Raw genomic sequence first — 16,383 nt, forward strand, 5'->3', positions numbered from 1 at the left:
TGGATAAAAGCGTCTGCTAAAGGAATGAATAATAATATAAATTAAATTAAAAAGAAAACAATATAAAAACGAACTGAAAATATTGATAAACCTACAATAGTCTCTGAATAATATGAAGTGTAATAATAACAGCAGAAGCGTGTGTCTCCGCATTCACAGAGCTTGACAGAACAGTGTGTGTATTTGTCTGTTTAATCACTGACCTCTGATAAAAACAAACATCTACCAGCATCCATACAATATGTTATGAATGTTAAAAAAAAAAAATGCAGTGGATAGAATTTCAATATCAATAAAAGATAGAAAAATATGAAGAAACTAGATCACTTAAACTCGGCCTCGTACAACAGCTGGTGTATCTTTAACTTGACGGCGCTCTTCTTGGCGTAAGGCAAGCGTCTGAGATACGGTAATAAACTAAACAAGAACATCTCGTCCTCCAAGTCCTCGTTGGCCTCCATTTGCCATTTCCTCTTGCGTCCCGTTCCCTGCGATCCCGACGCGGAGTAATGCGAGGATCCGTCCAGCATCCCGTGATCCGCCTCAAAGTCCTGGAAGGAGGAGTTCCCGTGCGCCGTCCTCTCCTCCTCCTCCTCCTCCTCCTCTTCCTTCTCCTCTTCGTCCCGGTCCTCCTCCGGCTCATCTACGGCGAGCGATCGGGACTGGATGAAGGGCGTGAGGAAGGACATCTGCCAGCTGTACTTCCAGCTCCGGTGGGATGTTCCCGACGCTCTCCTGCGCTGCTCCGCACGCTTGTCCTTGATGAACATGTCCCGTAAACTCTTCCATCTTCTGCGACAGTCCTCCTCTGCAGAGACACAACCAACACTGACCATCAGATTCACATTCATATTCACTTATTCACACGCACCAATCATAGATTCTCTAAATGGCATAATCATCTGTTCACAAACAAGTAAGGCTGCACGATAGTGAAGAAATTTGCGATACGATAATGCTTAAAGTGTGTACAACAATATATATTAGGGCTGTGTATCACCAACAATGTCACGATACGTTACGCATCACGATACTAAAGCCACGATACGAATCACGATACTAAAGCCACGATACGATACGTATCACGATACTAAAGCCACGATACTAAAGCCACGATACGATACGTATCACGATACTAAAGCCACGATACTAAAGCCACGATACAATACGTATCACGATACTAAAGCCACGATACTAAAGCCACGATACGCATCACGATACGCATCACGATACTAAAGCCACGATCCTAAAGCCACACTACGATATGTATCACGATACTAAAGCCACGATACTAAAGCCACGATACGATACGTATCACGATACTAAAGCCACGATACGATACGTATCACGATACTAAAGCCACGATACTAAAGCCACGATACAATACGTATCACGATACTAAAGCCACGATACTAATGCCACGATACTAAAGCCACGATACTAAAGCCACGATACTAAAGCCACGATACTAAAGCCACGATACGCATCACGATACTAAAGCCACGATACTAATGCCACGATACTAAAGCCACGATACTAAAGCCACGATACGCATCACGATACTAAAGCCACGATACAATACGTATCACGATACTAAAGCCACGATACTAAAGCCACGATACGCATCACGATACTAAAGCCACGATACTAAAGCCACGATACTAAAGCCACGATACTAAAGCCACGATATAATACGTATCACGATACTAAAGCCACGATACTAAAGCCACGATACTAAAGCCACGATACTAAAGCCACACTACGATACGTATCACGATACTAAAGCCACGATACTAAAGCCACGATACGATACGTATCACGATACTAAAGCCACGATACGATACGTATCACGATACTAAAGCCACGATACGATACGTATCACGATACTAAAGCCACGATACGATACGTATCACGATACTAAAGCCACGATACGATACGTATCACGATACTAAAGCCACGATACGATACGTATCACGATACTAAAGCCACGATACGATACGTATCACGATACTAAAGCCACGATACGATACGTATCACGATACTAAAGCCACGATACGATACGTATCACGATACTAAAGCCACGATACGATACGTATCACGATACTAAAGCCACGATACGATACGTATCACGATACTAAAGCCACGATACGATACGTATCACGATACTAAAGCCACGATACTATACGTATCACGATACTAAAGCCACGATACGATACGTATCACGATACTAAAGCCACGATACGATACGTATCACGATACTAAAGACACGATACGATACGTATCACGATACTAAAGCCACGATACGATACGCATCACGATACTAAAGCCACGATACGATACGTATCACGATACTAAAGCCACGATACGATACGTATCACGATACTAAAGCCACGATACGATACGCATCACGATACTAAAGCCACGATACGCATCACGATACTAAAGCCACGATACGATACGTATCACGATACTAAAGCCACGATACGATAGCCATCACGATACTAAAGCCACGATACGATACGTATCACGATACTAAAGCCACGATACGATACGTATCACGATACTAAAGCCACGATACGATACGCATCACGATACTAAAGCCACGATACGATACGCATCACGATACTAAAGCCACGATACGATACGCATCACGATACTAAAGCCACGATATGCATCACGATACTAAAGCCACGATATGATACGTATCACGATACTAAAGCCACGATACGCATCACGATACTAAAGCCGCGATACGATACGCATCACGATACTAAAGCCACGATACGCATCACGATACTAAAGCCACGATACGATACGCATCACGATACTAAAGCCACGATACGATACGCATCACGATACTAAAGCCACGATACGATACGTATCACGATGCTAAAGCCACGATACGAATCACGACACTAAAGCCACGATACGATACGTATCACGATACTAAAGCCACGATCCTAAAGCCACACTACGATATGTATCACGATACTAAAGCCACGATACTAAAGCCACGATACGATACGTATCACGATACTAAAGCCACGATACGATACGTATCACGATACTAAAGCCACGATACTAAAGCCACGATACAATACGTATCACGATACTAAAGCCACGATACTAATGCCACGATACTAAAGCCACGATACTAAAGCCACGATACTAAAGCCACGATACTAAAGCCACGATACGCATCACGATACTAAAGCCACGATACTAATGCCACGATACTAAAGCCACGATACTAAAGCCACGATACGCATCACGATACTAAAGCCACGATACAATACGTATCACGATACTAAAGCCACGATACTAAAGCCACGATACGCATCACGATACTAAAGCCACGATACTAAAGCCACGATACTAAAGCCACGATACTAAAGCCACGATATAATACGTATCACGATACTAAAGCCACGATACTAAAGCCACGATACTAAAGCCACGATACTAAAGCCACACTACGATACGTATCACGATACTAAAGCCACGATACTAAAGCCACGATACGATACGTATCACGATACTAAAGCCACGATACGATACGTATCACGATACTAAAGCCACGATACGATACGTATCACGATACTAAAGCCACGATACGATACGTATCACGATACTAAAGCCACGATACGATACGTATCACGATACTAAAGCCACGATACGATACGTATCACGATACTAAAGCCACGATACGATACGTATCACGATACTAAAGCCACGATACGATACGTATCACGATACTAAAGCCACGATACGATACGTATCACGATACTAAAGCCACGATACGATACGTATCACGATACTAAAGCCACGATACGATACGTATCACGATACTAAAGCCACGATACGATACGTATCACGATACTAAAGCCACGATACGATACGTATCACGATACTAAAGCCACGATACGATACGCATCACGATACTAAAGCCACGATACGATACGTATCACGATACTAAAGCCACGATACGATACGTATCACGATACTAAAGCCACGATACGATACGCATCACGATACTAAAGCCACGATACGCATCACGATACTAAAGCCACGATACGATACGTATCACGATACTAAAGCCACGATACGATAGCCATCACGATACTAAAGCCACGATACGATACGTATCACGATACTAAAGCCACGATACGATACGTATCACGATACTAAAGCCACGATACGATACGCATCACGATACTAAAGCCACGATACGATACGCATCACGATACTAAAGCCACGATACGATACGCATCACGATACTAAAGCCACGATATGCATCACGATACTAAAGCCACGATATGATACGTATCACGATACTAAAGCCACGATACGCATCACGATACTAAAGCCGCGATACGATACGCATCACGATACTAAAGCCACGATACGCATCACGATACTAAAGCCACGATACGATACGCATCACGATACTAAAGCCACGATACGATACGCATCACGATACTAAAGCCACGATACGATACGTATCACGATGCTAAAGCCACGATACGAATCACGACACTAAAGCCACGATACGATACGTATCACGATACTAAAGCCACGATACGATACGCATCACGATACTAAAGCCACGATACGCATCACGATACTAAAGCCACGATACGCATCACGATACTAAAGCCACGATACGATACGTATCACGATACTAAAGCCACGATACGCATCACGATACTAAAGCCACGATACGCATCACGATACTAAAGCCACGATACGCATCACGATACTAAAGCCACGATACGATACGTATCACGATACTAAAGCCACGATACGATACGCATCACGATACTAAAGCCACGATACGCATCACGATACGTATCACGATACTAAAGCCACGATACGATACGCATCACGATACTAAAGCCACGATACGCATCACGATACTAAAGCCACGATACGATACGCATCACGATACTAAAGCCACGATACGATACGCATCACGATACTAAAGCCACGATACGATACGTATCGCGATACTAAAGCCACGATACGCATCACGATACTAAAGCCACGATACGATACGTATCACGATACTAAAGCCACGATACGATACGCATCACGATACTAAAGCCACGTTACGATACGCATCACGATACTAAAGCCACGATACGATACGCATCACGATACTAAAGCCACGATACAATAGCCATCACGATACTAAAGCAACGATACGATACGCATCACGATACTAAAGCCACGATACGATACGCATCACGATACTAAAGCCACGATACGATACGCATCACGATACTAAAGCCACGATACGATACATATCACGATACTAAAGCCACGATACTAATGCCACGATACTAAAGCCACGATACTAAAGCCACGATACGCATCACGATACTAAAGCCACGATACTAAAGCCACGATACTAAAGCCACGATACTAAAGCCACGATACTAAAGCCACGATATGGATCAATTTGAAATTTAAATTTCTTTTGAGCAGAGTTTTGTAACAGTAATATCTTTATTGAATAAAGTGTTATAACAGTTGTGATAACTGAAAAACTTTTTAGTTTTGTCATTAAAAAAACAATGAGAGTTAAATTAAATAAGTGTTGGAATGTGCACCAAACACAGTAATTACTTTACATTATGTTGAAATCATTTTAAACAAATACAATAGAATAAAGATAGCCTAAGCCTACCAATAAAGAGAGAAGTTTTTGAATAGATCTCATGTCCCATCATGCATTTTATGCTTATTTAAGACATAACCGACTGTGTTGGATACTCACCAAGACTGACATTTTTGACATAATTTTGCTTGTTTTTGTCTGTAAAAGCGATATAATCCGTGAAAAATAACTTTTGTTACTCACAGGCTGTTTGTGAGGCGGCTTTATGTAAGCATGCAGAGAAAACCATCTCCCCGAGAGCGCGCGAGCACTGAATAGTTTAAAATCGCTTGAATGTTTAGCGTGGTAAGACTTAAAAAGACGAGCGAATGGTAAACTTAAGTGACAATGCAATGCTGGCCCGAATATGCAAGTGAATATTCCGTCATGTCCCAACTCCCGAAAGCGAGAGTGTATCGCCGCCTTCAGCGCGTTTGACGCTTGTCTTGAGCAACCCATTTTGAGAGACGGAGAGACAGAAGACGCGGCACAGCTGAACGCTCAATTAATGTTTGCGGGAATTTCCCGCATTATAAGTGGGAGACCTGCGGGAATGATTAGAATAATGCGTAATACTGACAATCCCGTGCTGAAATTGGCTGAGCTCTGAATTGGCTACATTCAAAAGCACGACAGTATTGATACAACAGTTGCTGTATCGATACGGCATCCTCAGGAGTTCATGACGATGTATCGTCGACGTTTCGATATTCTGAGGACAGCCCTAATATATATGTATATATTCACATTCTTTCTGTGACTGGAAAACATCCCTACAGCTTCTGGAAGTGAACATCAGTGTTTTACTGTCGCATAAGAAGTGTTATTTTAACATCAGTGTAAACCACAGCGTTCAGGGCTTCAGGTTATCATACATTAGGATACGATACGTATCACGATACTAAAGCCACGATACGCATCACGATACTAAAGCCACGATACGCATCACGATACTAAAGCCACGATACGCATCACGATACTAAAGCCACGATACGATACGTATCACGATACTAAAGCCACGATACGATACGCATCACGATACTAAAGCCACGATACGCATCACGATACGTATCACGATACTAAAGCCACGATACGATACGCATCACGATACTAAAGCCACGATACGCATCACGATACTAAAGCCACGATACGATACGTATCACGATACTAAAGCCACGATACGATACGCATCACGATACTAAAGCCACGATACGCATCACGATACGTATCACGATACTAAAGCCACGATACGATACGCATCACGATACTAAAGCCACGATACGCATCACGATACTAAAGCCACGATACGATACGCATCACGATACTAAAGCCACGATACGATACGCATCACGATACTGAAGCCACGATACGATACGTATCGCGATACTAAAGCCACGATACGCATCACGATACTAAAGCCACGATACGATACGTATCACGATACTAAAGCCACGATACGATACGCATCACGATACTAAAGCCACGATACGATACGCATCAGGATACTAAAGCCACGATACGATACATATCACGATACTAAAGCCACGATACTAAAGCCACGATACTAAAGCCACGATACTAAAGCCACGATACTAAAGCCACGATATGGATCAATTTGAAATTTAAATTTCTTTTGAGCAGAGTTTTGTAACAGTAATATCTTTATTGAATAAAGTGTTATAACAGTTGTGATAACTGAAAAACTTTTTAGTTTTGTCATTAAAAAAACAATGAGAGTTAAATTAAATAAGTGTTGGAATGTGCACCAAACACAGTAATTACTTTACATTATGTTGAAATCATTTTAAACAAATACAATAGAATAAAGATAGCCTAAGCCTACCAATAAAGAGAGAAGTTTTTGAATAGATCTCATGTCCCATCATGCATTTTATGCTTATTTAAGACATAACCGACTGTGTTGGATACTCACCAAGACTGACATTTTTGACATAATTTTGCTTGTTTTTGTCTGTAAAAGCGATATAATCCGTGAAAAATAACTTTTGTTACTCACAGGCTGTTTGTGAGGCGGCTTTATGTAAGCATGCAGAGAAAACCATCTCTCAGAGAGCGCGCGAGCACTGAATAGTTTAAAATCGCTTGAATGTTTAGCGTGGTAAGACTTAAAAAGACGAGCGAATGGTAAACTTAAGTGACAATGCAATGCTGGCCCGAATATGCAAGTGAATATTCCGTCATGTCCCAACTCGCGAAAGCGAGAGTGTATCGCCGCCTTCAGCGCGTTTGACGCTTGTCTTGAGCAACCCATTTTGAGAGACGGAGAGACAGAAGACGCGGCACAGCTGAACGCTCAATTAATGTTTGCGGGAATTTCCCGCATTATAAGTGGGAGACCTGCGGGAATGATTAGAATAATGCGTAATACTGACAATCCCGTGCTGAAATTGGCTGAGCTCTGAATTGGCTACATTCTAAAGCACGATACGCGCATCCTCAGGAGTTCATGACGATGTATCGTCGTTTCGATATTCTGAGGACAGCCCTAATATATAAGTATATATTCACATTCTTTCTGTGACTGGAAAACATCCCTACAGCTTCTGGAAGTGAACATCAGTGTTTTACTGTCGCATAAGAAGTGTTATTTTAACATCAGTGTAATCCACAGCGTTCAGGGCTTCAGGTTATCATACATTAGGATTATTTAACAACTGAAACTGAATAATAATAATAATAATACAAATTTAAAAATAAAACACTACATAGTTTTCACTGTATGAATTAAATCGATCCTGATGCATATTAAAGCTACATAAGTTATTCAGAAAAGAGCAGTGAGTGATGTTCTCGGTCTTTTGTTCATGACCCCAGTTATTGCAAGCTGTTGCGATATGCATATCGCAATATATATACATTTGCGATATTTTGATATATTGTGCAGCCCTACAAACAAGAATTCGTTACTTCAACGAGCTCATTGTGTCTGCATTAAATTACTACATTGTTTAAATCATTTTTAGCTAACTGTGATTTTGTATATGTACAATTCTAAAATGCATAACTTAGTTATCTGATAACAGATCTTTTGTAAACAAATATAATATAAAATGGATATGTATATAAATATACATGCATAATATGCGCTATACAAATAGACGTGAATTGAATTGATGCAGAAAAATGATATGGAATATATAGTCACGTGACTTTAAGACCATGGATATTTGGGTGTTTTTTGTTGTTGTTGTTGCATTTTACCGTTTAAGCATATGTATACTTAATTCATAATATAATTAACAATACATTTTAAAATAGTCAATAAGTGGTGATTAAATATCCATATGGTTAAATAATATAATTAACATTACATTTTATAATAATCAATAAGTATTGATTTAAGCACATGTATATTTAATAATATAATTATTTTAAAATAAACAAATGATTTATGCATGCGTTTAATTAGTATAATTAACAATACATTTTACAATAAACAATAAGTAGTTGTAATTTAAGCACAAGTATATTTAATTAATAATACAATTAACAAGATATTTTATAATAATCAATAAATAGTGATATAAGCATATATATATATATATATATATATATTTAATAATATAATTAACCATACATTTTACAATTATCATTAGTGATTTATGCACATGAATGTTTAATATGATTAACAATAAATCTTACAATAATCAATAAGTAGCATTTAAAGCATATTAAATTAATTAAAAAAATGAATACATAATTTAAGCACATGTATATTTAATTATTAATTGAACTATTAATCTTACAATAATCAATACTGATTTATGCATAATACAACTATCAATAATCAATAAGTACTAATTTGAGCACAAGTATATTTAATTAATTATATAATTAAACTACAATAATCTATATGCATCAATTAAAGTATATGTATATTAAATTATTAATATAATTAACAATACATTTTACAATAATCAATAGTGATGTACAGTATGCACAGCACATGCATGTCTATTTAATATAATTAACAATAAATCTTACAATAATCATTGTAAGTATATTAAATTAATAATATAAAAAACAATAGATCAATCCAGTCATTTAAGAAGATGTATATTTAATTAATATAATATTATCTACAAACTTTACAATAATCAATTCAATGTAATTAAAGCATATGTATATTAAATTAATAGCAATTAAAAATAAATCAATACATAGTTATTTAAGCTTATGTACATTCAATTAATAATATAATTAGCAATACATTTTACAATAATCAATAAATAGTGATTTAAGCATGTATATTTCATTTACTGATAAGTAACAATACATTTTATAATAATCAATCAACAGTCACTTAAGCATATGTATATGTATATTTAATTAAAATGACATAAAATGAACAGCAATAAAAGTTTCTTGCATGGAAAATGTATTGTTTAGATCATAATTTACTAGATGTAATACTGAATATGTAAAACTTTCCCAGCATATTAAAAAAATGCATTCAGTAATATACTTTTGTAAGTTGTGGTCTACACCGGCATTAATATATGCATAAGTTACAGCATCAATCAAGCTTATGCATGTACATCATACTTGACTGACAGAAACATTACTAAATATGCAACACTTGGAATATTGTCATTATATTTAAACATACAAAAACAAATATGACTAATGCAACTCTGGTTAAACTTATCATTCTGTCTTTGTGCATCAAAATGAGCAGTTATGCAACTCAAACTTTGGATGAAATCAAAACACACGACTAGTTACTGTGCAGGTCACAAACTCAAAACAACTCAGGTTTTACTATGGTAAAGTGACAAATCTATCCGAGGAACCCATCAGACGCATTTGCGACTCAAAAACAGTTCTGTTGGTTGTATGATGATATGGAAACAGTATCCGTGAGATATACTTTATATCTTCAACCGTTAGCCTACTCTGCAACAAGCTAACAGCAGATAACTAGCAGTTTAGTTAGCAAGAAACGACTTAAGAAATATCAACTCTTACCTGGTATTTCAACTTGTAGGCTCACGGCTCTCCATGCTTTGGCTTTTCTAGCAGCGTCTTTATATGAATTTATTGTAGAATTGTATAACTCGGGATAGTCGGACACCGCTGCTATTAACCTCTCCTCCATTGTTGTTAGCATTGGGCGGCAAACATTATAAGCTAATGACTGTATTAACGGTTATTCCTCTAGAGGGCGCTCGATGGCCCACAATTCCGATTTCGTATTGAGTTGTATTCAAATTTCAACACGGTTTTTATCTTATTGGAAGCATTTGAACAAAAAGTTATATCATCTTTTTAAATTATTTTTTATAATAACTGCCATGCGCCTCACAATGAGAAATCGGTCATAGCCGTTTCACCTTTATGATGTTGTTAAATAATTATTCTCTATTAATCACCAACGGCTGTGATTGGTTCATAATAACCAGCACTGAGAATAGTGTTGCGTACCACGTGACACAAATTCGCTTCAGCAACGTCTTGACGGTGATTTACGTCTGAACGTTGAGTTTAAAAGTAATTTAAAATAATTAATTACAAAACAAATCAGAAATAACGTTCCCGCCATTCTAGCCTCTCCATCTATTTTTTTAAATAAGTATCTCTCAGCGATTTCTGGCTGATAGAAGTAGCGCGAGGCCAACGCATGCGTACTCGTCAGTCACATGCTGCGTTACCGCAGTGCAATCTGGGAAATGGAGTATGCGTAAGCAGCCTAAAATGGAAAAGGTGTACAACTGTAAAATTAAACCAACTATATTTTGTGTTTGAAAATAAAAACAATTAAGCTTAAATGGTCTCTATAAAGAGAGAGCAAATTTAGTTTAATGGTCATAAATGAAAAAAGAAACAAAACAATTTTACAATTCACATTCTTTTAGATCCATTATTCGTCAGAATTGTATCCTTCATTCTGCTTTCCTTTATATTGTAGTGTTTCTTTAAGGTCCTGTTCATTTGTGGCTCCATACTGTTTACTCTCTATTTTTGACAGATTAATTCTCTCCTCGTTCACGCTGGTGCTTGAAGACAAAACCTCTTCCTCCGTTTCATTCTGCACAAACAAAACACTCAAAGTTATCCATTCAGCCATTTACAACCAAATATTTTTCACATTTGTAAGTAACATAGTCTTTTAGCCTCTTAAGGCCAGTTCACACCTACAAAAATAACTATAATGATATCTATATAAGTGTCCAGACCAGCGTACGATAACATTTTGTTTATTATAGTTTCATCTGAAACAGGAAGACAGGGCGGGGCATATCGAGCAGCTCCTCCCCTTTTTAAAATAGCCAATAGCGTTTCGTTTATATCACAGCTCGTTCAGATCCGTTGAGCTCATTAAAGCCGCGGTTTCCTCCTAATCTCTCCTCCATTTCGCTTTAAAATACAGCATTCTCTAAGGATCCGATACGTTTTCTGGTCTGCGGCGACTTGATCACATAAGATAAGATATACTGTATTTGTCCCCGAAGGGAAATTTGTTTTGGACTCTGTCCGTCCCACAGCTTTACAGAGACAACACAAAATACAAAGAATAAACGTCTCTCAACACATCCTCTCACAAAACATGCTCTCATATACATTAGACAGGTTAAAAATATATATATTATCCTCTCTGTGCTATCATGTCTCTAAACATGAGAATGCGCTCCAATTGAAAGCATATTTACACTGTCTGAATCGTTCCCTATCCCCTATATAGTGCACTATGTGCCATTCATCATGTAAGATAGTAAATGTGTGAACAAGTGACTGATTTCAGACGCAGCTTCAGCGTCTATTTATAATGTAATGGAGCTTCAGATTCTAGAGAGCATTTGATTGGACGGAAAATCTGATGAGAACCTGAAGTGCAGTGATGTCATCAAAATCATTGATCCTTATTGGCTGAAGTGAGAGACTAAGATTTGAATGCTTATATCTTCTAAATGTGATTTTTGTCATTGTTTTGGAGCACACTAGCTTATTGATAACAGTAAGGCTAACATATTCATACTAAAAGACAAAAAACTAAAACTTTGATTTCATGTGGACTTTAAATCAGGATGGATTTTGATTGGCCGATCGTCCTGAAAGTGAGTCCAACAAAATCGCTCCTTTGTGTTGTTATAGTTGTGGCATGGACTCTCCTATTGTTTCACATTTAACAATTTTTTCAAATATCTGTTATCATTACATTTATCTTCCTCGGTGTGGACTGATCTTTAGTATCTACAAAATAAAGATTATTTGGGTTCTGTTACTCTGTAAATAACTCTCTTTAAGCTATTTTCGGTTGCAAGTGTAAGAGTGTGTGTGTGAGTGTGTTTGTGTGTGTGTGTGTGTGTGTGTGTGCGCGCGCGTGCGAGTGTGTGCAAGTGTATGTGTGTGTGTGTGTGATAGAGTGTGTGAGTGTGCTTATGTGTGTGTGTGTGTGTGTTCATGTATGTGCGTTTACGCGTGTGTATGTGTGTGTGTGTGTGTATGTGATAGTGTGTGAGTGTGCATATATGTGTGTGTGTGTGTGTGTGTGTTCATGTATGTGCGTTTGCGCGTGTGTATGTGTGTGTATGTGATAGTGTGCTTGTGCATATATGTGTGTGTGTGTGTGTGTGTGTTCATGTAAGTGCGTGTGTGTATGTGTGTGTGTGTGTATGTGATAGAGTGTGTGAGTATGCATGTGTGTGTGTACTTGTACAACTATCTTTGTGAGGACCAGTTTGAGTTTTAGACCATTGGAGTGAGGACAAAGAGAGTAAAGTGAGGACATTTTGGCCGGTCGTCACTTTCTGAGACCCCTTTAAAGGCCTGTTTGAGGGTCAAGACTTGGGTTTAGGTATAAGGTTATAATTAGGTTCAGGGTAGGTTTAGGGTAAGGGTTCGGGTTAAGCACTTAGTTCTGATGAGTAAGGTTAGGGTAAGCGGCTAGAGATTGCATTGTGTCAATGAATGTCCTCATAAAGATAGATGTACAAGAGTGTGTGTGTGTGTGTCTGAGTGTGCGTGTGCATGTTTGTATGTGTATGTGAGTGTGCATGTGTGTGTGTGTGTGTTAGCGTGAGTGTGCATGTTTGCATGTGTATGTGAGTGTGTGTGTGTGTGTGTGTGTGTTTGAGTGTGCGTGTGAGTGTGCATGTTTCCATGTGTATGTGAGTGCGCAGGTGTGTGTGTTACCCTATGTGTGTGTGTGTGTGTGTGTGTGATAGAGTGTGTGAGTATGTATATATGTGTGTGTGTCTGAGTGTGTGTGTATGTGAGTGTGCATGTGTGTGTGCTACCCTATGCGTGTGTGTGTGTGTGTGTGTGTGTGTGTGTGTGTGTGTGTGTGTGTGTGTGTGTGTGTGTGTGTGTGTGTGTGTGTCTGAGTGTGCATGTGTATGTGAGTGTGCATGTGTGTGTGTTACCCTATGCGTGTGTGTGTGTGTGTGTGTGTGTTACCCTATGATCTCTGTGATACTGGTCAACAGCATACTGATATTTGGCAGAATTCAGTCCCAGTAAACCAGCCATTTTCTCTCCAAGAAAATCACAAACTATAAAAAAAAATGAAGGGATTTACTCTATGATTACATACAATATTTGTGACACAAAAGACAGACTGTCTGGGATGTATTGTACTAAAAAGCACAATAAGTGCTGTTTACCGAAGCAAGTACCACTGCTATTATCTTAATTCTTTTAGAAAAAAGACACAATGACTTTTGCAATAAAAAAGTGTTTCTTACATCGCAAAGACTTTCTCAAAATCTGTGTTCCCCAAAACCGAGAATAATCCCTCCATGTCCAGCTTCTCTAAAAGGTAAAAATACGAAACAACCTTTGATTATTTTCATACCTGACACAGATTTTAGAAACTGTCTGTGATCATCCACACTGACCGGGTCAGAAGCTCTGGGCTCTTGATGAAGATGATGTTGAGCCTCCTCTTCCTCACTGTCATCCTCTGTCAGGATCTCTCCACTAGAGAAGTGAATCACCTTCACCTGTCTGAGGTCTCCCGTCGGCTCCTGCACATAACCATTGTTTTATGGAATATTATATTTAAAAATGATTTATCTGTGCACATTATTATTTTTGTTAAATTCATGCACTTTTGTAATCTTGAATCGGAATAACTTCCCTCTTCCCTTCTCTAATGATGTGGGCGGGGCAACCTGTCACTCACATGAGATCAGCCAATAGCAAACCACAACCATCCAATCAATTCCATACAGACAAATCAAGCCCCGCCCACATTTGTTCATGTTCCAGAAGCGTTTCACTCGGATATACGACACATTAGAGAAAAGACTAGCACAACTTCTGATTCATGCTGACTTTAACTTATAAACAATGTTGCAGCAGTATTTTTCTTTTCAGATATATATATATCAGATACAAGGGCATTTAAGCATTGTTTTGTTCTCTCCTTTACACTCAAAAGGTATTTAGGCCTAAATTTAAGATTTATGTATTTGAATAGCATATACATTTTCCATTGATTTTGAAGAGACAGTTTTAACATAAATAGTGATGCATATTTGTCAGTCATAAGTACATTTAACATTACAGCTCTCAAAAAATGACAGTTCATGGTTTGAACTCAAATAATCAGATTTTAAACATTTATTTAAATTGCTTATCTTTTCATTGTGAAAACAAATTTTTTTTTCAGTTACAAAGTATGAATGTGGTTAAAATATGGCTAGCGAAGCAATATTCAATTCATATGTATGAGATTAAAACAAATTGCATATTAAGTTAATTAGTTTATGTTAAAACTGTATAATCCAAATGGATGGAAATTTTATACGCAATTCAAATACATACACAAACATTCAAAAGATTGGGGTCAGGAGTTAAAAAAAAAAAATTTTTTAAAGAAATTAATGCTTTTATTCTACAAGTCTTTATTAAAATGATCAAAAAGTGAGAGTGAAGACATTTATAATGTTACAAAAGATTACATTTCAATTCTTTTGAATTTTCAATCAATCAAAGAATCCTGAAAAATAAAGTGTCAGTTTCCACAAAACAATTATGACTGTTTCAACATCGATAATAATCATAAATGTTTCTTGAACAGCAAATAAGTATGATTTCTGAAGGATCATGTGACACTGAAGACTGGAGTAATGATGCTGAAAATTCAGCTTTGATCACAGGAATACATTACACTTTACTAGATATTCACATAGAAAACTGCCATTTTAAACTGTAATAATATTTCACATTGTTGCTGTATTTTTGATGACAAATGCAGCTTTAGTGAGTAGAAGAGACCGACCCCAAACGTCTGAATGTCAGTGTAAATCTTCAATGAAACACGTATATAGTTTGAGTGGAGGTGTTTACCGAGGGCAGTGCTCCGGTAAGTGTATGTACATTAAATAAAGGCTTGGTTAAAAAGTCAAAACTAGGACAGCATGGAATCACAATACAGAAGACAGCGGATCTAATGATTTCATGTAACTTACGTGTGAATGCATGCTGTGAATCTTCTTGCAGCGTCGTGCTTCTTTGGTGAGAGTATCTTTTTTTAAAAATCCTCAAATAGTGTCTTTATTTACTACACCATCACAGTCGGCAGAAAGTTTCCTTCACCATCACAGGAGGAAGTACGTCTCACGAACACGGATGTTGTTTGTCTAACTTAGTACTTATGTAGACAAGACCTGAGCTACTTGTGTAGAGCATACTAATGTTGATAAAGGTGTGTCGCCAGAATTACAGAAAGAAGTAAATATGATCTAGAGCACAAAACA

The 16,383-nt window shown here is 37.9% G+C and overlaps 2 protein-coding genes across 2 annotated transcripts; both read right to left on the reverse strand.

Moving 5' to 3' along the window:
- Window positions 1-174: 174 nt before the first annotated feature.
- On the reverse strand, window positions 175-11,250 carry LOC143728689 (uncharacterized). Its single transcript, XM_077219531.1, has 2 exons — window positions 10,649-11,250; window positions 175-808 (listed from the first exon to the last, which is right to left on the reverse strand). Exons 1-2 carry the CDS (start codon window positions 10,788-10,790, stop codon window positions 324-326), a joined length of 627 nt encoding a protein of 208 aa, XP_077075646.1. The 5' UTR covers window positions 10,791-11,250; the 3' UTR covers window positions 175-323.
- Window positions 11,251-11,448: 198 nt separating this feature from the next.
- Window positions 11,449-16,368, reverse strand: LOC143728690 (protein FAM177A1). Its single transcript, XM_077219532.1, has 5 exons — window positions 16,096-16,368; window positions 14,518-14,646; window positions 14,365-14,431; window positions 14,078-14,172; window positions 11,449-11,708 (listed from the first exon to the last, which is right to left on the reverse strand). The coding sequence occupies exons 1-5, from the start codon at window positions 16,105-16,107 to the stop codon at window positions 11,541-11,543; spliced, it is 471 nt and encodes a 156-aa protein (XP_077075647.1). The 5' UTR covers window positions 16,108-16,368; the 3' UTR covers window positions 11,449-11,540.
- Window positions 16,369-16,383: the final 15 nt, after the last annotated feature.

Source organism: Siphateles boraxobius, unplaced genomic scaffold (assembly GCF_051911475.1).
Source record: "Siphateles boraxobius isolate OS27281-9 unplaced genomic scaffold, OSU_SipBor_1 8, whole genome shotgun sequence".
Taxonomy (NCBI): domain Eukaryota; kingdom Metazoa; phylum Chordata; class Actinopteri; order Cypriniformes; family Leuciscidae; genus Siphateles; species Siphateles boraxobius.

Bases quoted from the DNA above. Each gene is read 5' to 3' on its own strand.
- LOC143728690 (XM_077219532.1), bottom strand. The intron at 14,432-14,517 runs GTCAGTGTGGAT...TTTACCTTTTAG, and splicing joins AGCCCAGAGCTTCTGACCCG to AGAAGCTGGACATGGAGGGA. The intron at 14,173-14,364 runs GTAAGAAACACT...TTTTTTTTATAG, and splicing joins TTTGAGAAAGTCTTTGCGAT to TTTGTGATTTTCTTGGAGAG.
- LOC143728689 (XM_077219531.1), bottom strand. From the start codon at position 10,790: ATGCTAACAACAATGGAGGAGAGGTTAATAGCAGCGGTGTCCGACTAT. The intron at 809-10,648 runs GTAAGAGTTGAT...GTGTCTCTGCAG, and splicing joins CCTACAAGTTGAAATACCAG to AGGAGGACTGTCGCAGAAGA.